Below are 22,865 nucleotides of genomic sequence, written 5' to 3'. Positions count from 1 at the left end.
GGGGTAGGCCATTTAGGACTATTAAGGATGAGGAAATACTTTTTCACCCAGAGAGTAGTGAATCTGTGGAAATCTCTGCCGCAGAAGGCAGAGGAGAGCAATTCACTGGATGTTTTCATGAGAGAGTTAGATATAGCTCTTAGGGCTAAAGGAATCAAGGGATATGGGGAGAAAGCAGGAACGGGGTAGTGATTTTGGATGATCAGCCTTGATCATATTGAATGGCGGTGCTGGCTCGAAGGGCCGAATGGCCTACTCCTGTTCCTATTTTCTATGTTTCTATGTCTATGTTTCACCCTATCACAGATATTCGCTTTGTCCCATCCAACCTCCCCCCACGCTCCAAACCTTCTCCGTAATTTTAACTTGTTTTCTCACTTTTCCAAAGATTGACACAAAGTGCTGGAGTAACTCAGCAGGTCAGGCAGCATCTCTGGAGAAAAAGGATGGATGACGTTTCAGGTTGGACCTCTTCTTCAAACTATTCTCTCTTTTCCAACTGTGATGAAATATCTTTGGCCTGAAATATCAATTATGTTTCTCATTCTGCAGATGCGGCCAAATTTCCAACAATGTCTATTTATATTTTAGATATCCAGTATTTGCAGTAATTTGATTTTTTTTTTGCAATCTGGTAGTCTGTTCACATATGCCTTTGCCCCACATCAGACCTATAAGACGTAATTTTATGAGATCTAACTATATCAATAAAACTTTGGTTAACAAATGCAAAATTCTACAGCCTTTTTGTTGTTCTCCAGGTGAAATAATTGATGAACATATATTTCTAAATTTGCATTTAGGAAATCTGGCAGGTTATGGGAAAGGATGGTATGTATAACCACATATCTGAAGATAAATTTCATATATGCATCTATGAATTAAATGCAATGCCAATATGAATATGATCAGTTTTCTATGTACCAATTTTAATGCACGTTTTTCAATATTTTCAGATCAGGTTCACCACCGACTGATTGGAAACCACTGATGAAATAAAAGGGAGCTGCACATTGGTTGAGTTTCCGGTGGTATCGAACTTATTCATGCATGGTACCCAACAGTAGCATAAACAAAGCGTAGCAAGCTAGAAATCCAGTGTTAGCCCATTTTCATGGTGAAAATCATAGCCCTCCTTAAAAAATATACATTTTCTTTCTTATATTTGTTCTTCATTTGCAGCTCGTTTAGTGACACGCCCAATTGAGAGATGGCATGTGTAATTCCTGCTCTCGGATGGGAACTGAAATATGAGGAACAGTGTCACAGAGAATTCTCCATTACAGTGATGGTTACGTGCTTTTCTTTGACACTGCTGACTCTGTCATTTTATGTTTCTGTCTTGAGCAAAGTAGAAAACTGCCCCATTTTTGTTTGAGGCCACAAGGACTTGAAGCTGGACTGGAACACAAGGCGATCGATCGGCTGGTGAAATTCAGTTTAAACAAGATGTAAATGATTCAATTCTGAATTTGTTTAGTGAGCGTTCCTGACCTTACTCAGTTGGATTTTTATTTCTTTCATCTGTTCAGGATGCAAAAGAAAAACAACTTTTTCACACAAAGGGTGGTGGGTGTATGGAACGAGCTGCCAGTGGAAGTAGTTGAGGCAGGTACTGTTGCAACATTTAAGAAACATTTGGACAGGTACATGGATAGGACAAGTTTGGAGGGATATAAAAACACAGGCAGGTGGGACTAGTGTAGCTGTGACACGTTGGCTGGTGTGGGCAAGTTGGGCCGAAGGGCCTGTTTCCACACTATCACTATGACTCTACAACTTGTAAAGCAGCAAAATGAGCAGTGTGTTTAAAATCAGTAACTAAACTCACCTTCAAGTCCTTTCGTCTCTTATTGGGCAATATTTCTTTTCATTTTTAGGAAGCATAAAAGGATGTGACACCAATTATTTTTGGAAAGTTGTGGTTTGGTTTTAAAAAGCTGCTAATCAGGGGAAAAAACAGAAAAATGATTCAGAGAAAAGGAACAGATGTCTCTGGGATTTTCTGGACAAAGTTTGGGATTTTATAAAAAGCTTGTGTCTCTGTTTTCACAAACAGATTTGTGAAAAGAGTTCCCACAATATTATTTATTAGTGTATTCAAGCAAAGGAAATCCTCTGATAGCAAAATGTCCCAATATATTTGGTTAACCTATTATTCCCCTGTGGGGAAATTGTCCAACCCACTCTCCCATCAGCCACAACCAAGCACACAAGGATGATGTCAATCTCGGTTAGAAAGTAGGCAGGAACTATTTTCTCCCAGTTCGTGGGACTGTGATAACACTCAAAGCGATCACTGGGAGGAATACTAGTGTGTCAAGAGTTGCTTCACACTTTAACACTAATGTAGGTACGTCTCAGTTCGGTTGAAATCATACTATACCCGAGTGCAATCACATGATGAGAACACGTAGTGCAAAAGGAGGAGTGCAGAATATGATGTAAAAGCTACAGAGAATATGCAGAGGGAAAGCAATTGCAAGGGCTGCAATGCGTGATGGATTCAATCTGTGTGGAATTTTAAGTGCCAACTTTCTCTGTCATTCTGTGGAACAGCACAGCACATAAAGGCACTGCCCTTCCAGACTGTCAACAAACCTTGATCTGCCATTTTTAGGTATTGAGTTTTAACCAAAAAGAACAGAAAAAAATTACATCAATATTAATTCCTATCCATAATTCATCCAAAAAAAACCTGCCATTACATGCGATGCAGGAGGTAGTTTATTTCTGTAATAAAGATCATCTGCCTTCCTTTTTTAATTGTGAAAAGTTGGATTAAAATCATACTCAAAACGTGTTGCTTTTGATGCAAATAGATTTTCATTGAATTGCTTTCAAGGATACGGCTCTTAAATGTCAGCTGTTTGGCAGCTGATCTAGGTGTGTCCATGACAACTCTGCCTCTCTGTGCTGAGAAAGTTCTGGGCAGAATGAAGTGGAAATATTTGTTTCACCCCAGCTGTAGAATTGGTCGTGGACAATCCAACACAAGGAGTTTGTGTGAGAGTTTTTAAATTACAGAATAAAAACTCAGATACCAAATCAGCTACTTATATCCAAAAAGAAAACAAGACCAGCAGATAAAAATGGAATCAAGGGATTATAATGTGAGTAAAGAACAAACAAATTAGATGTGGGACATTCAACTCCTCAAGTGTCCTTGGCTGTTTCATAGCTGACCTCATTGTAACCACACATCGACACAAAAAGCTGGAGTAACTCAGCAGGTTTGGAGAAATGAAAAGAAAAATAACTTATTCCTTTTCTCCAGAGATGCTGTCTGACCCGCAGAGTTCATATCATATCATCATATATCTACAGCCGGAAACAGGCCTTTTCGGCCCTCCAAGTCCGTGCCGCCCAGTGATCCCCGTACATTAACACTATCCTACACCCACTAGGGACAATTTTTACATTTACCCAGCCAATTAACCTACATACCTGTACGTCTTTGGAGTGTGGGAGGAAACCGAAGATCTCGGAGAAAACCCACGCAGGTCACGGGGAGAACGTACAAACTCCTTACAGTGCAGCACCCGTAGTCAGGATCGAACCTGTGTCTCCGGCGCTGCATTCGCTGTAAAGCAGCAACTCTACCGCTGCGCTACCGTGCCGCCCCAGTTACTCCAGCTTTTTGTGTCTATCTTCGGACTCTCAAGAAGTGGGGTTATGTAGACACTGAAGACGTCATCTGCATATGTGGCACTGAACCACAAACTATGGCGCACCTATTGAGATGTCCTCTATTGGAGCACAAATGCAAAGCTCGCAGAGAACAATGATATGGCTAAGAGTTGTGTTCAGTTTTGGCTGAAACACAATATCTAACATGTGTGGACACGATAAGAAGAGGGTTTAAACCAGTATCTGCAGTTCCTGCCTACACACTCATTGTAAACACAAATCCATATTCTTGTCTATCCACTATAATCTTTCATCCCCATGCTATTAGATATTCATTCAACCTCTACTTTAATAATATCCAAAGGCTCTGGATCTACTGCCCAAAGATGAATATTCCAACCACTCAGAGCCCTCTGAGAGATAACCAAACATGTGTCCGCCCTGTCACAGACTGGTGCCTCTTTATTTTTAAGCCTTCCCAGATTTTCCCACAAGAAGAAACATCCTCTATGCCCATCCTGTGAAGGCCCCTCAGGATCTTATGTATTTCCAGCAGGGCACCCTTCACTTTGGAACATTAACGTATTGGACAGACTAAGCATGCATCTTTTCTCACATGCCTGTCCATTCCAAGTATTAGCCTGGTAAACATTCTCTGAGCTGCTGCCATTGCATTAACATCCTTTCTTAAATAAAATTAATAATATGCACACTACTCCAGAAATGCCCTGTATAACTGAAGCACAACCTTCTGAGCAAGTAAAGGATATGCATTCTGTTAGCTTTCCTAATTACTATTGTACCCTTATAATTGCCTTTGTGAATCATGCCCTGAAACACCTGGATCCCTCTGCAATTTCTCACCATTTGGATTATATGTGTCCCTATTTTTCCTCGAAAATATGCAATTTCACATTTCCCTACATTTGCCAGATTCTCTCTCCATCCCCATGCATCTAATCTATCAATATCCTTCTGTAACTCCCCTGTCCACTTCACAACTTCGTTCCATTTCTACCTTTCAAGTGTCATTGATAAAGTTAGCGTTGTATCTTCGGCCAAGTCATTTATATAAATTGCAGCAGGGTGAGGCTTTACTACAAGCTTTAGCCGAGGTGTGGAGCACCTAGGATGCATCACCCATGGTCAGTCATGACCGAGGGGGCCTAAGAAGATGAGCAGGTTGAGGCCCCAGCAACAAACCTTGTGGCATTCTGCCTTCCAGGAAAAGACCTATTTATGTCTACTTTGTTTCTTGTTATCCAGCCAAACTTTTTACACCACAAGTTCTTATTTTCCACAATAACATTGAGCCGATGAATCTGCTTTATTCCTAATGTCTAATATTTAGCTTGCATAGGTCCTCTGCACCTAAGATAATGGAATTCATTGGACAAAACATGATCGAATGCATTTTAATTCCCATTATTCTTTAGTCTTGAACCATTTGCATAGGTCCATGTAGCAATTAGATGACATGGGCTTCTTCTTCTGGACACAATCTATAACATCAATTAACTTCTGGAAACACATTGGACGTCCAATTCTCAAGCTTAGCGTTTGAACATTCAGAATATGGGAATTATCAAATTTCTGAAGTTAGTGATTTTATTTGCAAAACATGCTTCAGAAATCACTATTACTAAGGCTCAGTGTGGGAATATGGGCAATAAAAATGTCTTCAGCACATCTAAGTTTAACAAAGCAAAAAATGGCCAAAGATTCTGCTTTTAAACACGTCAGCGAACTCTTTCTGGAAACATCGTTAGGCAAAACTTATGGGGATCAGATTGAGATGCCATACGTTTGCTGTGGAATAACATCGCCAACACTCGTGAATCAAAGAGTCAACATCTTCAGGAGAGGAGAAAGATACTGGTGGGGAAAACACAGCTGTTTACATTTTATACTGGATGTTGCCCAGAGAGAGAAGATGCTTACAGAACTCAGTTTAGATTATTATCACTTGAAGTTTCCAACCCAGCGAGTGGTTCTGTGGTTACAATCAACCATAAGTTTCTCACATGCATTGGAACACAGTTTCTGCTGAAACCTGCAAGGGTATCATTTCCGCTGCTTTTGTACGTTTCATGGTTATGCTCTGTGAAGAGTACTTGTTTTTAACTGACTTTTGGATCCCCGTAGACTCTCTCTGTTTGCCGTCACAGGTGATCCGTCAAATTGGTTTTTAAACCACAGAACAATATGTTGATAACTATAGATCAACTATAGATAAAAGGGGCCGTGAAATGTTCTGAACATAAAATGGCATATTTGAATTCAGCTGGAGTTCTCAGTTTTCCCAGATGTGTCACGTGACTTGCTGCTCTTCCCTGCTTGCACCTGTCATTGGACGGCAGCAAACCAGGTGGGATCAGTGGGTAATACCGAGAAAGAAAGAAAAATATGGGGACGCAGTATGTCAGTAAACATCTATATACTGAAACTCTCATTTGATATCTTGTTTGTGACTGAACTTCAGCCAAAACGGTACACGATAGCGTGACAATTTTAGGCCCACCTTACTCACCATTGTCACTTTAGTGATAATGCAAGTAGTTTTATTGAAATCAGTGTTATATTTTTTAGGTTATTCACATTTTTAAGTTTAAAAGGAGGGGAGGGAGAGGGGAGGGGGAGTGGGGGAGAAGGGAGAGGGGAGGGGGGGTGGGGGAGAAGGGAGAGGGGAGGGGGGGTGGGGGAGAGAGGGTAGGGGGGGCGGAGGACAGGGTTCTGCACCAATGCAGGAGAGGTTTGGGCCCAACGGGACCACTTTGTCTAGTAGACACTAAATGCTGGAGTAACTCAGTGGGTCAGGCAGCATAGGAGAAAAAGAATAGGTGAGGTTTTGGTTTGAAACCCTTCTTCAGACCTGAAATGTCACCCATTCCTTTTCTCCAGAGACGCTGTTATTCCAGCATTTTGTGTCTGTCTTTGGTGTAAACCAGCATCTGCAGTTCCTTCCCGCACAAGTCAGTGAACATAAATGGCAGTGAGGGAAGCAAGAGATACTGTGACCAGAAGGGCAGCAAGTATATTCCACGTGGCATTACCATAAGCCAGACTCTTGGCAGATGAGATACCTTTGGAGTTTGTACGTTCTCCCTGTGACCACGTGGACTTTCTTCAGGTGCTCCGGTTTCCTCCACATTCCAAAGATCTGCAGCTTTGTAGGTTAATTGGCTTCGGTAAATTGCCTCTGGTTAGAACTAATGTACAAGGATTGCTGGTTGGTGCAGACTCAGTGGGCTGAAGGGGCTGTTTCCCCATTGTATCTCTAAACTAAACTATACCTCAGGGCTCACAAGTACGTAATAGACATAGAAAATAGGTACAGGAGTAGGCCATCCGGCCCTTCGAGCCTGCACCGCCATTCAATATGATCATGACTGATCATCCAACTCAGTATCCCGTACCTGCCTTCTCTCCATACCCCCCTGATCCCTTTAGTCACAAGGGCCACATCTAACTCCCTCTTAAATATAGCCAATGAACTGGCCTCAACTACCTTCTGTGGCAGAAAATTCCACAGAATTCCACAAAAAGTCCTGTAGCATCCTTCTTAACAGCTGTTGCCTCTTCCTTCATGATGATCGTCTAGCTACGTTTAAATCTCTCTGCTCCTTCACCGGCCAGGTCCAGAAAGCTCATCACCCCCAATAACACGATTTGACCACTCCATTCTCTAAGATGGGCAAGCCAGTTTGTCCTAAAATGTCTCCATTACAAGTGTAATTGTCCATTTGAAATTTACTGGTGAATTTACTTCTACCATTCTCTTTGCCTGAATGCAAATCAGAACTGCGTCAAAGGGGGAGAGGATTTGGCATGAGCACGATGTGGCAGTTCCTCAGCGTGATGAATCAATGCTCTAGCTACAGGTCATCTGTGTCCAGTCAGGTGGGAAAAGTTGCTTCAGATAGGGAGAGAACATCTGGCTCTGACTCAGAAGGACACCAAGATGGTAAGCTGCTGAGCTTGACCAGAGGAGAACAGGAATAAAATAGACAAACCTATGCTTAAGGGGTATGCATGGGTGCCAAATTATAAAGGTTGTACATGTGCATGAGTACTGCAATGCTGGATGGTTGTGCAGGTGCTTTGGCCTCGCATCTGGACAAAACTCTTGGTGATGGTCAGGGTGGACCTTGGACCAACTGATGGGGTTGCGATTGGATGTGATCGGCTTGGGTATCACTTTGACTGCTTGCAGACCTTTAATCCCAATAGACACTAGTAAAATTGATTTTCAGAATCAACCTTAGGTTTCACACGAGACGGTTAGGAGAAATTGAATGTTGAATCAAAGACAACCTTTTGACATGGGTAAGGAAATGGTAGGAGGTAGGAGACGGAGAGCAGGATCTGATCTGGCACAATGTGCTTCATTGTATCTCCCAGGTGCAGAGCAGCAGAAAGTTGCAAATAGACATTGATAAATTCAGTAGGGAACAGACAGAATTCAACGACTGTTATTTAGTTGATGAAAAGTTAGGAACGATGGAGAAACAGAGACATTTGAGAGCTCAGGCACAGATCATAAAAAGCAGGACATGTACAAAAATAATTAAGGCAGCTTACAGACTATCAACTTTCATCTAAAGGGGTTGGTCTTACAACTCCAAATGTAAATCCTTCGCATTTACATTCAGCAAGCTTTGCTTTAAGTAATTTTGTTGGCACTGAATCGTTTGAACTAATTAAAGCTATTAATTACAAAAGTCATAGAGGGATAATTTCCTAGCATACAATTTTTAGGTCAAAACCGGTCATTAATTCAGGAAGTACAATCTATTGCACTTTTGAAAGAAACAGCTCTCCCCCACCAAGTCTACACCTCCTGCTCCATTTCACCTCCTCATTACCTTCAAGCCTGCTTCTTTGGGGGTGGACGTGCCTGGATGTGTTTAAAGCATTGGGATCATTTTGTAAAAAAAATATTAAGAATAACATAACTATAGTAGTAACAGGTTAACTAACCATTCTGAATATGGAATATGATTGATTCTTGGTCACCAATCAATTTTACTATTCCAGCTACTTTCAGCAGATGTTACTGGAGCAAATGCATGTAGATTGTTACAAAGTAAGGGATTAAGTAAGGGATTTCTGTGGTTCTTTTCCAAATCATCAATAGTCCTGCATAGAGGAAACAAATGATAAAATATACACCACCCGCAAATTTGTGCTTGTATCTAGGGAACGGTTAGCACAGGGCATTGACAAAGCTTCAAAAGAGCAGCGCATGTGCCAAATTTGAAAAAAGAACTTTGGACCGAACAATGACAAACGTAAGCTATCATGTCATGGTAGATGTGAATGTTTTGCCCTGATTATTCCCAGCATGGGGTGGTATGTGGTGAAAGGTCATTGTTAGTTGGAATTCACAGAAACCCTTGATCATGTTTCTCCCTGCACACTAGCTCAGAGACATCCCTTAATGACAGGCTATGGTTTTGAATACATTAAAAAAAAAAGGCTTAAATTTAAACACTATAATTGCTTTTCAATTATTTCAAAATATTTGTTTATTACCATGCAATGCAAACATCTATCTACACATTCAGAAGAGGACTGTGATAATTTCACCACTGAAAGTAAAACGCAGTGTGGTTATTTTGATGCTTAATTGTCAAATGCATTCTCCCCTCTACCAGTTTCACCGTCTCCGCTGCATCTGCGCCCATTCTTGTCCTCATTCTTTAGGGAACGGGGATTTCTCTCTTCTACCATAGATGAGGCCCTCACACCTGTCTCCTCGGTATCCCGTACCTCTGCTCTTGCTCCTCCTAACCCCTCCCCTGGTACTCAACTTTCACCCCATCAGCCGAAGCATACAGCACATAATCCTCCAAACTTTTGCCACCTCTGACGGGATCCCACCACTAGTCACATCTTCCCATCTTCACCCCTTCCCCTTTGCACAGAGACCATTCCCTCCACAACTCCCTGGTTAACTCAGCCCTTCCCACACAAGTCACCCCCTCCCTAGGTACCTTCCCCTGCAACCCCTGTCGCTATACCTCCTCCCTCAACTCCGTCCAAGGACCCCAACAGACTGTTCAGGTGAGGCAGAGGTTCACTTGCACCGTCTCCAGTTGTAGACGTTGTTTTCGGTGTGGACTCCAATTTATTGGCGAAACCAAGTGCAGCCTGGTCGAACGTTTCACTGAACACCTATGCTCAGTCTGCCTTGGCTTACGTGATCTCCCAGTTGCCAATCATTTTAATTCCCCTTCCCATTCTGACCTTTCTGTCCTGGGCTTTGTCCACTGTCAGAGTGAGGCCACATGCAAATTGGAGGAATAGCACCTCATATTTTGCTTGGGCAGCTTACAACCCAGCAGTATGAAAATTGATTTCTCCAGTTTCAAGTACCCCTTGCATTCCTTCTCTCTCTGTCCCTCCCCCACCCTAGTCGTCCTGTTAGTTTCATTAATTGCATCCCTTGATTATCACCTCTTCCACAGCCAACAATGGACCATTGTGAGCTCCACCTTTCCTTGGTCATTGGTGCCTCCTCTGATTTGTTCTGTACCTTTTTAAACTCTAGTTTCCCTCTCCCCTGACTCTCAGTCTGAAGAAGGGTCTTGACCCGAAACATCACCTCTTCCTTTTCTCCAGAGATGCTTCCTGACCCTCTGAGTTACTCCAGCATTTTGTGTCTATCTCAAGCTTTATTATGTAAATTCTATTTACTTTAAACCCGATCACTTTTTTGGTTAAAACATTTTAACAAGTGGAACAAATATCAATTGTTAAATTTAGCATTTCTGTAAAATGTTAGGAACATTGCTTCATGATAGATTTGAAAAAATGACTATTGTCCAATGCCGATTAAGTTCTTACAGATGGCCCTGAAATCTACATAAATTCTTTCACTGATTTAATGTTGAAAAACCCCTTGCAGATACATCATCTTCAGTTCTATAGTATTATGTATAAGTGCAGGTAGAGGAAGGCCAAGAGTATTTAATTGTCATATGTATCGACAATGAAACAATGAAATTCTTACTTGCAGCTGCATAACAATCCTATAAACTCAATATACATAGATAATATATAAAAAAACAAACGGTGATGAGAGAGGGATGGAAGGTAAAGGTACACATGATGTGAAGGATATGCAAAGACTCTGGCAGCCAGGTGGGTGTTGCATAGTTTTGCAAATGACTGCAAGTGAAATCAACGGTGTTTGACTCTCATTTATCAACATCTGACACTTATCGCTTTAGCATTAATGTTAATTTTAACTTAGTTATAGAGTTATGGAAACAGGCTCTTGCCCTTTCCACCCAACATGACCCAGGTGTATTAGTCCCACCTGCCTGCGTTTGGCCCATATCCCTCCAAACCGGTCCATGTACTGGTCTGTTTCTTAAACGTTGCAATAGTCCTTGCTCAACTACCTCCTCTGGCAGCTCGTTCCATACCACCCAGCACCCTTTGTGTGAAAACGTTACCCCTCAGAGTCCTGTTAAATCTTTTCCCATGCTCTTTAAACCTATGTCCTCTGGTCTTCGATTCACCTACATCATGGGTGATGCTTCAGGATAGTCACTTTCCTCTGCTTGTCCTATTCTGGACTTCAGACGACTGATCTCATTCTGTTCTTGATGTATTTTGTTATACACTCTTACTTCTAGAACAACTAAATTAACCCAACCACTGAACTTGATTTAAGTATTTTCCTTAAGTTTTAAGTTTCAATAACAGCAAAATAACCTTGCAACATCAAAAATTCATTTCATTGCGGCTTGTGGAGAAACACAATTGGAAGAGAAAACAAGATAGTCGGCTATCATAGTTCCGGTGCCGAAAAAAGCAAAGATCTCCAACCTGAACGACTACCGCCCGGTTGCCCTAATGCCGATAGTCATGAAGTGCTTTGAGAGGCTGGTCCTCTCACACATCAAATCCAGCATCCCTGACTCACTGGACCCACATCAATTTGCATACAGGGCAAATAGATCTACAGAGGACGCCATCTCTCTGGCTCTTCACACTGTCCTGACTCACCTAGAGAGACAGGGCACGTACGTGAGGATGCTATTCATAGACTATAGCTCCGCCTTCAACACGGTCATCCCCACCAAGCTCATCACCAAACTCCACCAGCTAGGCCTTAGCTCGTCATTATGTGACTGGATCCTGGACTTCCTGCTGGAACGACCGCAGGCAGTGAGAATGGGCCCGCACCTGTCCTCCACTATCACCCTGAGTACCGGCACACCACAGGGCTGTGTTCTGAGCCCCATGCTCTACTCCCTCTTCACACACGACTGTGTTCCTGCATTCGACACCAACACCATTGTCAAGTTTGCAGATGACACAACGGTGATCGGGCTGATCACCAACGGGGATGAAACAAACTATAGAGCGGAGGTGCAGAACCTGGCGGACTGGTGCTCGGATAACGACCTGTCCCTAAATACCACCAAGACCAAGGAGCTGATCATCAACTTCCGTAGGTCACATAACGGGGAATATGCCCCGATCTCTATCAATGGGGTCAGTGTGGAGAGAGTGTCCAGCTTCAAGTTTCTGGGCACTCACATTTCGGAGGACCTAACATGGTCCAATAACACTGCTGCGCTGGTCAAGAAGGCACAACAAAGACTGTTCTACTTAAGAACACTGAAAAAGTCTGGTCTACCCCAACAGCTGCTGACGACCTTCTACCGCTGCACCATAGAGAGCATCCTAACGCATGGAATCCCTGTGTGGTACCTCAGCTGCACGGAGGCAGAAAGGAAAGCTCTACAGCGGGTAGTCCATAGAGCTCAGAGGGCCATCGGAACACAGCTACCAGACTTGGAGGGCATCTACAACACACGATGCCTCAGAAAAGCCACCAGCATCCACAAAGACTCTTCACACCCCTGCAACAGTCTGTTCGAACTCCTTCCATCGGGCAGACGATACAAGGCCTTCTATGCCCGCACCTCCAGACTCAGGAACAGCTTCATCCCCAGGGCCATAGCTGCTATGAACCGGTCCTGCTGAGCCGGATGGCCACAACGCATAGATCAACTTGCACTTTACCCTGTCCAAAACTGTTACAACTGTTCGTTTCGTTGGGTTGCTGCTGTCTAAATTACCTAAATTATTGCATCGTATGGGAGGCGCATTCCCAATCTCGTTGTACCCCTGGGTACAATGACAATAAAGATATATTGTATTGTATTGTATTGTATTGTAACAGAAAACAGTCAGAGAGTCAGGCAGCATCTGCGAAGAGAGAAACAGAACTAATGTTTCTGGTCAATGACCTCTTCCCCAGCACTACGAATGTGAAAACATAAACATGTTTTAAAATACAGAGAAGGGGGAGGTATGAAGAGCATAAAGGGAACATCTGTGATTAGGTGGAGACCAAGATAGAGACAGTGGCAAATGTTTGAACATTTCACTCCAAGTCAGACCTCTCTGTCCTGAGCCTCCCACACTGTTCCAATGCAGTTTGCTCTATGACTCTGAGCCTAATATTGGATTGGAGAACAGCACCTCGCCTTCCATCAAGGCAACCTGCAGCCCTCAGTGATTTAGTTTTTTAGTTTTAGAGATACAGCGCAGAAACAGGTCCTTGGGCCCACCGAGTCCGCATCGACCAGCGATCGCCGCACATTAACACTATCCTACACACACTATGGACATTTGGGATGATTTCTATAGTTTCAGATGACCAGCTTTTCCTCATCGTGTCTGCGCTGGCCAGTTCTAATGGAAGGTCATCCACCTGTAACATTACCTAAATTTTCCCACTCTGCAGATGCTCTCTGATCAGCTGAGCATATTCAGCATATTATTTACATTTTAGGTCTTCAGCGACTGCAGTGTCCTGTAACTCACAGTTCTGGTATATTATTTCCTGTCTGCCCTCATTCAACTTATTCCATTTATAGCTCATCAAGACTGATCTTAGCGATAAACATGCACTCTCACAACCCTTCCACAGACGGTAGCGACTGCATTTGTGTTGTCTGGATTTTCTCGATCTCCATCTCATCACAGGCATTCCCTTTGTTTTCTCCACATCTCCCTCTTCACTGCAACTTAATGCTCAATGGCCTTCTCACATTTTCAGCTCTGAAGAAAGGTCACTGATCTGAATTACTAACTATGTTTTTCTCTTCACAGATGTTTCCTGATCTTCTGTTTATCTCCAGCATTTTCTGCTTTATTTCAGGTTTTCAGCATCTGTGGGTTGTTGCGTTCCAGACAAGTGCAAGATGAATCTGAGACCACGTAATGTTAAAAAGTAAGTCCGAGATAGGAAACACTCAGGCTGAAGGTTCACAGGTCCACCGTCACATCAATGATTTCCCCTAAGTATGTACTTAAGTATGATCTATTACACAAATGTTTTCATGTTTGTCTTATCTTTCATTGTATGTGGTACATTGTAAACAATCAAAGTACAGTAACACCTCGCAGCAACACGGGGGGGGGGGGGGGGGGGGGGAGAGGGAGGATGGTGTCCGTTATTGCCGATTGTCTGCATTAACCGGTTGTTATAACTCAAGGCTGGGTGGGAAGAATCATGGCATCGGAGGGGAGGTTTAACCAGCATGACTTCACAGGTTGGGGGTCTACGTGTAGTGCACCGGGGACGAGTCCAGTACTCACGCCACCTTCATGCTCTATCTAATCAAGCTGAAGTTCAGCCTTTAAGAACTCAACTTTATCCATGTGAGGCATCATAAAATATTGAACAAAGTAATTAATGCATTCCTCCAGAAAGGTGCCATTACTCGAGTTTACGCAGAACATTAGTTATGTTTTAAGAGCTCCTTCTGTTGGTAGCACAGTTTTGCCCTCGACTACAATTTCCATGTGTATTTTTGCTCGACTATGTATCATAATTCTAATTTCTGAGTGAAGCAACAGATCCAAGAGTATGAATTTACTGTTTAATATAATCTGAGAAAATTCTGTTTATTCATTGAAAAGTCACACAACTTCAAGCAAAACAATTAAGGATGATATTTTCTATTGATTCAAAATTAGAAAAAATAATAGCATTCACACTTAGCAGAATGAGGAAGTAGTTCAAGTCAAGCCTGGTGAGGTACAGGCAAAATGAAAATCTTGCTTTCTTCATAATAATTGCTATTTCTTTATAATAACTGCTCCAAATAATGAGGAGGATGCTCTCCACAATATCATACTTTCAGTAGATAAAAATCATTGTCATTGCCAATTATCAGAAAGCAACACTGATTTCTTCAAAGGGCAGGCTTGATTCACAGTCTATGTTTATTGGAAGAACAGCACCTCATATTTTGCTTGGGCAGTTTACAACACAGTGGTATGAATATTGATTTCTTTAACCAAGTAACCCTTACATCACCCTCTATCCACCCCTCCCCCACCCAAGTCATTATCAGTTCAAAGTCGTCTTGTTGAGTCTCATTGTCTGTAACTCGTTTTCACCTAGCCCACAGCTAACAATGGGTTGTTTCCTTTATCATCGTTACTTTTTTGCTGTCTTTCATTCATTTGTTCTATATCTCTCAATATTACCATCTATATCTTTTGTTTCCCTTTCCTCTGACTCTCAATCTGAAGAAGGGTCTCGACCCAAAACATCACCTATTCTTTTTCTCCAGAGATGCTGTCTGACCCGCTGAGTTGCTCCAGCTTATTGTGTCTATCTTCTGAAGATTAATAGTTTATGTCAGATTTGGAAAATTATTTGTGATTTCTTTACTTTTGACTTCATCCAAAAAAAATGGTTTTAGCAGTATGAAGAAAGAGTATCACATCAGACAAGAACAACTATTAACTAAGTAATTTATTTTACAGTGTAGAAGGTCCAAGATAAATGTCCCATTCTTAGTTGTTTACCAAATGCTTACCAAAAACCACTAGCAATAATCTGTTGTTAATTTTGTATTGGTATAATCACAGAATATTTGCATTTTTTTTAGATTTAACCTGTAAATATACTTAAGAACCTGTTTGGAGATCAAAATAAATGGTGGGAATCCCATTCACGTTCTGAACTAAGAGATTCCATAATAAAGTAATTTTCATGTTCATACGTTATAGGAGCTGAATTAGGCCATTCGGCCCATCAAGTTTACTCCGTCATTCAATCATGGCTGACCTATCTTTCTCTCTCAACCCCATTCTACTGCCTTCTCCCCATAACCCCTGACACCCTTACTAAACAAGAATCTGTCAATCTCCGTCTTAAAAATATCCATTGACTTGGCCTCCACAGCCTTCTGTGGCAATGAATTCTACAGATTCACCATCCTCTGACGAAATAAATTCTAATTCTGGCTGAGTTAAAAGCATTTAATCTTAACTGGAAAGTGAGTGTGAGTGGCAAGTTTTAGCTCTTGGGGAGATGGGTTTGCTTTTCGAATCAACAGTAAGCTGTGAGCATAGAGTGCTGATAAAACTAATTTGTTAGAATTTGCTGATGTCTAGTCTATAGAGTAAAGCAATTAACAATTTGCTCAGGAGGATTGAGTCAAAAGTTCTCAATAAATGTATTTTCCTCCAGTAGAATTCTAAACCATCAGTTCTGCACGTGAGCTTGAAAGGTATTAAATCATTGGATTGCACACCTCTGAACAACACTAGCCAATTCTACAACCACGAGCTTTTAAGATCACACCAGATAAAATTACCACGATATAGTTTTTCTAAGCTAAATATATGAAAATTAATCCAAGCTGCACTAAATCACTTACAACAGCCCAGGGAAAGGCCAAATTTGCTTCAGAATTTGTGAATTCATGCTCCCTTAGGATTAGTTATAGCAGACTGAGATGTAGTTGTTTTCTTCATCATGAGTGATTATAATTAGCACGAGCCACAATTCAAACTCAGATCTATTTTTTTTTTTAAACTACTCTCTTCTGGGTTGTACATAGTCAATAAACTTACAATGTCACCTGATAATATATACCACCTATCTTCAAAATGAATCTATACTTTCTCACTACTTTCTTGTTTGTCCTGATTATGGCAAGTTCTGAAAAAGGGTCCCGAACTAAAATGTCACCTTTCCATGTCTTCCTGATGTTGCCTGACCCATTGAGTTACTCATACACTTTGTATTTTTTTGTAAACCAGCATCTACAATTCCTTGTGCCTAAGCTACAGTTAACGTTTGAAAAAAATTCAATTGAAAAGCCAAACCCGAATCTCAGATTGAAATCATCTTTATTGACAGTGTTACAGTAACGTATGCAGATGACCTGATTTTTTTCTCAATTTATAAGACTGTACACAAGGGCATCCTTGGAGTTTTTTACCAACTGTAAACCAAATTGTACACAGTTTTATAATCAAGTATTTATCGTCTAGTGTAGACAACAAACCCCTAAAGGGTAGTGTTAATTCTGTGACCACATAACATCAAATGTGCCAGACAGTAGATTAGGTTGACCTGCCAACTTTTGTTGATCACCAGATGATTCTTGGGTACTGACGTTGTAGTTACTGATGCGAGTGTTGAAGAAGGATTGTGACTGCTTGTGCCAAGTTGTTTACATACCCATCAGCTTTCACTGTTGGATGCTGTTCATCACATGGTCTGCAAATTAAACACAGAAGGATGTTTCATATTGTAACTGGATCCATCAAAAATAATCCATCAAAGTTTAGGAGTTAAATAGGAGTTAAATAGCATTCAAAATAGGTCATAATTGTTGACGGAGGTAGATTGCAATTAAGCACTGTGAGGACATAATTTGCCAAAGGCAGTTCTTCAAATATCGTTTCTTTATTGCGTGTGAGGAAATAAATTCAACTTCAAGCAAAGCTTCACTCCCGAGACGAGGCAGTAAAAGAACAAGTACTTTCTCCAAAGATAGTTCTTGGAGTATTATGTACAGTTCTGACAGTCAGACTCCAGGAAGGATGTGTTCATAAGTTTATGTGTCGGTGCAGAATTAAGCCATTCAGCCCATCGTCTACACCGCCATTCAATCATGGCTGATCTATCTCTCCCTCCTAACCCCATTTTCCTGCCTTCTCCCCATAATCCCTGACACCCTTACTAATCAAGAATCTGTCAATCTCCGCCTTAAAAATATCCATTGAATTGGCCTCCACAGTCGTCTGTGGCAATGAATTCCACAGATTCACCTCCCTCTGACTAAATACATTTCTCCTCATCACCTTTCTAAAGGTACAATCTTTTATTCTGAGGGTATGGCCTCTGGTCCTAGACTCTCCCACTAGTGGAAACATCCTCTCCACACCCACACTATCCATGTCCAGTAGAGAGTCGCAGAAGAGATTCACCAGGATGTTAGACACACAATGCTGGAGTAACTCAGCGGGACAGGCAGCATCTCTGGAGAGAAGGAATGGGTGATGTTTCGGGTCGAGACCATCACCTGGATGTTGCCTGGAATGGTGGGAAGTAGTTATAATGAGAGATTGGATCGGCTGTGTTAATTCTTGCAGTACTTTGAAAGTGGAGGGGTTAGCTTAAAAGAGGTTCATAAAATTCTTAGGTAGTAGATAGGATAAATGGTCCTATTCCCAGGATGCAGTCTTTTTTCCAAGGACAAGGGGTGTAGGGGTGAGAGGTACTTAAAAAGGCAAGGCGTCGACAGATATGGTTCTAATGCAGGAAAATGGGATTAGTGTAAATGGGCAAAAAGAGTAGCTTGGATGTGGTGGACCAAAGGGACATTGCTGAACTCTGACCTTACACAAGTTTTTAATTACATTATTACATTTGCACATTCTCAGCATGGGCTTACATGAGGATAGCAATTGCAAGTCCACTTACCCAAGCTGGCTGTTTGAAGTAAGGAATCTAAAGATGAATTGAGTGTGCAGGCAAAATGAAAAGACTTGACAAAATGAGCTTTCAAGCTGAACATAATTACAAGTATTTTGTTGGTGAAAACAACTGTTGCTTAAAAAAAGCTCTTAAAAAAACCCACTGACAGGTATTAACACAGGGATAACTGGTTTGTGCTCAGCAATGTGTTCATAGCAATGTCATCATTTGGTTTGGGCAGGATTTCTCACCCTCACTTCTTTTCCCGCATTCTCCCTACCTTCTATAATCCATTTGAAGGGTCCTGACCTAAAACATCCTCTATCCAAGTTCTCCAGAGAATCTGCTTGACCCTGGGTTACTCCAGCACTTTGTGTCTTTTTTTATCATCATTTGATTCATGTTCCCGTCAGCTCTCAGTGACAGTGTACTGCTCAACCACTAATATGAAACAAGGACTGAGATAGAACCGTTGTCAGTGCCAGATTAATTCTGCACCATTATTAATGTGTTATTGCAGCAGTATTCTTGGTCAGTATTCAAAGTTCCATCCATCTACCTTAAATTGATATTTAGCATTGATATGCTGTATTTTTTGGAGGAAAATTATAAAAAAATATTATTTCATAATTATTAATCCATAATTAATTGGACTGAAACAACTGAAAACAAGAGCACTTTCAATGCTTTACTCATCAGCAACACATTAGAAGATCTGGGCCAATTTAGCAAACCCCAATAGGTTTATCTCTTGAAGAAGTAAAAGTAGTGCATGGAGTCCACACCCATGTGAATAAAAATCAGTTGATATAACTGATATCCATGTTGAAGATCGAGTAACATCTGGATTTATAACACTATACACAGGGTTCATGAAGAGTATATAGGGAACTGTAACTTGTATATTGAATGCTCTATTCTCTATTGCTTTAAAACTAAAGATACAGAAAACACAATTTCTCGCATTGACTGGAAAAGCCCAAATTAAAAAGCAGAACTGTTAACACTGATTACTTTTAAAATAAAAAACATAATGTAAATATAACTATTTTATGGAATGAAGTCTTTCATACAGAACTCAGACCAAATATACAATTTTCTGTATATCAAAATCTTCAGTGGGTGGTGCAGTAAATGCTGACTACTTAGGACAGACTGCTGACTTATTTCCTCCTCTTTTGTGCACTGGAGCTTTGCAGCAACAGTGAACAGTGAAAAGCTGCCAGCTTCTTTCAACAAAAAAAGTGCAGAAGGTGACAATTTCAAGAAAACCAGCCAGATGGTGAAGGAAACCACTAAATGATATTATCTGAGCATAAACACCCTTTATACAATCTTGACGAGATAAATCTTAGATTGATATCACCTTCACAGCAGCACCATCTCACATAACCAAATATCAGACGAGTCCGGAATGAGTAAACCCGTCGACCACACATTGGAGGGACGAGCTGATTCTACAGGTCCCACGAATAAACGTCACATTGCTTTCATACCACACACTGGCATCCACTTCTGTGTTGACAACAAATGCTGCTTCACTGCTGCACCACTTCTTACTTTTTAGTTTCTTAACTGGCTGTGCAGGGGATCATCATAAGTGATCATAAGATCATAAGTGGTCATCATCATATATATATACAGCCGGAAACAGGCCTTTTCGGCCCTCCAAGTCCGTGCCGCCCAGTGATCCCCGTACATTAACACTATCCTACACCCACTAGGGACAATTTTTACATTTACCCAGCCAATTAACCTACATACCTGTACGTCTTTGGAGTAGGAGTAGAATTAGGCCATTCGGCCCATCAAGTCTACTCCGCCATTCAATCATGGCTGATCTATCTCTCCCCTCTAACCCCTTTCTCCTGCCTTCTCCCCATAATCTCTGACACCTGTCCTAATCAAGAATCTATCTATCCCTGCATTAAATATATCCACAGCCTCCTGTGGCAAAGAATTCCACAGATTCACCACCCTCTGACAAAAGAAATTTAGAAAGAAATAAAGAAATCTGATGATGTCAGCCATATGACCAAGACTGTGGAATATTTGTGAGCGTGATTAGTTGTCACTCAAATTTCAAGAAGCTCAACACCATTTAGGATAAACCAATCCACTTGAAAACGCATCATTCATTCATTGGCTACAGCGTTCACTTCTCCAAATTGTCCAGATTCCTCCAACAGCAACTCCAAAACCCCTGAGCCCGACTACCAAGCTGGCAAAGGCAGCATGTGCAGGACACCATCGCCAACTCTGAGCCAAGCTCACGCCTCACATCATCCTGATCTGGAGATAGATCACCAATCCTTCATTGTCGCTGGCTTTAACCTCTGAACCTTCCTCTGCAAGTGCATCGTGGGAACTGCAGATGTTCAAGAAAAATGTACGCCATCATTTTCTCAAGATCAATTGTGGATGGGCAATAAATCCCAACCTTGACAACAATGCCCAGATCTTGAGAAATGCATATATAAAACAATATTATTTGCCACCATGCAGGAAGAGCTTGTTCTTCACTGTCAAAGTAGAAAGTCTTATGTAGAGAACAGCAAATAGGAACTGCCAGCGCGATTGCATTTTTGTGCACCTTTCCTTATCACCATTGAACTACAATACTTAGGACAGCTTTTTCAAGAGATTTAAATGTTATAATCGTTCTCCTCCCAGTACCCTACCCAATCCAACAGCAACTTCCCTTATATCTAATATCTTTATAACTAAAAAAAAAATTACAGTTGGGCAGCGGTACAGCACCAGCGACCCGGGTTCCATCCTGACTATAGATGCTGCCTCTATGGAGTTTGTACTTTCTCCCTGTAGGTTTCCTCCAGGTGCTCCGCTTTTCTCCCTCATTTCAATGACATGAAAGGTTGAAGGTTAATTGGCTTCTCTAAAAATTGTCCCTAATGTGTAGGATAAAATGAGTGTGCGGGTCAATAGGCCAATTTATTTCTAAATTAAAACTAAACCAAGCTAAATCAAAAAATATTGTAGAAAGTGTTTAGAGAATTCCTGTTTTTCTCAAAGATTGCGTGCAAAAGCGCCCAAGAGATGAATTGTTAATCAAGACAGTCTCTACAGCAATCCCTGTAATGTTGGCAGCCTTAGCCTAATGGAATGCTATGGCCCAATAATTGGTGTGAGTAGGGTGAGGATGGTGTATCAAGAGGACCAGAGATCGTATATCTTGTGCACGTTAATTGTATTGGATGGATATCATATCTCTTCAGGATTATCTGTCTCTCACATTCACCATTTCCATGGTGAAGTTCCTGACCCACTGGCAAATCTGAGCTTCCTGGAATTGAACTATCTCCAAGAAAGACAGAACTGGTTTCAAATGAACCTATAAGAGTATCAGGGAAACAAAAATCACACCACTTGGGCCGAATAAAATATTACTCTTCAGCAAATCTCTTGTACACTGTATCTTTTAATCACCAATAACTGTCACTGGCACATTTATTCCTCCTCTCATCCCACTGGCAGCCATTGGAAATACATGAAATGCAATATAATCTGATACAGTAATATACCTACATTCTGCTGATATACAAACAACAATTTCATTAATTCAACCTAACTTTTTTTTTCACCAAAAATTAATTCAGAATGCAACTGAGTTGGATTGGAAGTAATAAACTTTTTTTACAGAGAATATTTAGAATAGATACCATTTTACATAACTTTCTGTTTTGAATTTACTGCAATATCTAGCACATGAATACTGAAGTGTCACACCATTCAATATAAACATTTTCACCAGGTGAAAGGGAGTACAATACTGAATGTTCTGCGAATAAGTAGTTTGGAGCAAAAAACAGTATTTGTGCATTTGAAAAGGAAAGTAAACATAGATTGATAATCAGAAACATAAGGATGGATAATGGACACAAAATGCTGGAGTAACTCAGCGAGTCAGCATTTTGTGTCTATCTTTGATGTAAACCAGCATCTGCAGTTCCTTCCTACACAATATACGGATGGAGGCAGAAAAATAGTTAATCAAAAATTAAATGGCCAAGATAATCAGAATTAAGCATTAAGGAAATAGTAAGGGGTCTTATAAATAAATCTAAAACATTAAGAACAACGAAAGGTGGACCACAATGGCAAAGGTGTTCTCTTAAATTTGTGGATGTGGGAATGGCAAGGATGTTAAAACAGCATTTGCAAAGGAAGCTGAATGCAGGATTTAATTTTGTTAGTTGAATGGAGATAAGCATATAAAAGACCACTATGTAAAATTAAGCGGAAACCAAATAAACCACAAGTTCCTCCAGTATACATGATAGGATATGGAAAGTGGCATAGAGGAGCCAAAGATTGAAAAATCCTGGGTTAATGGAAAAAATAATCAATTACAGTTGAGTGAAGGTTTGAAAAGCTGAGATTGCCATAAATTTTCTTTTAGTGCACAGTATGAAGGGGTCCAACAATGTTTTTGAGATATCAAAGGCAGCTGCTTCTG

At 41.0% G+C, this 22,865-nt stretch overlaps 1 protein-coding gene across 2 annotated transcripts in view; it reads right to left on the bottom strand.

The window, feature by feature from the left end:
* lhpp (phospholysine phosphohistidine inorganic pyrophosphate phosphatase) overlaps nt 1-22,865 on the bottom strand; it is a 161,918-nt gene that overhangs the window by 28,252 nt on the left and 110,801 nt on the right. Inside the window, exon 7 of one of the 2 annotated variants that reach the window (XM_078413594.1) lies at nt 16,796-17,185. The exons of the other annotated variant lie outside the window; for it this stretch is intronic. Coding sequence (XP_078269720.1) covers nt 17,089-17,185 — 97 coding nt within the window. The 3' untranslated portion in view covers nt 16,796-17,088. Of the gene's footprint in view, nt 1-16,795; nt 17,186-22,865 lie in introns of those variants that run through there. 2 annotated transcript variants of the gene reach the window in all.

This window comes from Rhinoraja longicauda, chromosome 16 (assembly GCF_053455715.1).
Source record: "Rhinoraja longicauda isolate Sanriku21f chromosome 16, sRhiLon1.1, whole genome shotgun sequence".
Lineage (NCBI taxonomy): Eukaryota > Metazoa > Chordata > Chondrichthyes > Rajiformes > Arhynchobatidae > Rhinoraja > Rhinoraja longicauda.
The sequence above is the reverse complement of the archived record's forward strand: the minus strand, read 5'-3'. Positions and strand labels throughout refer to the sequence as shown.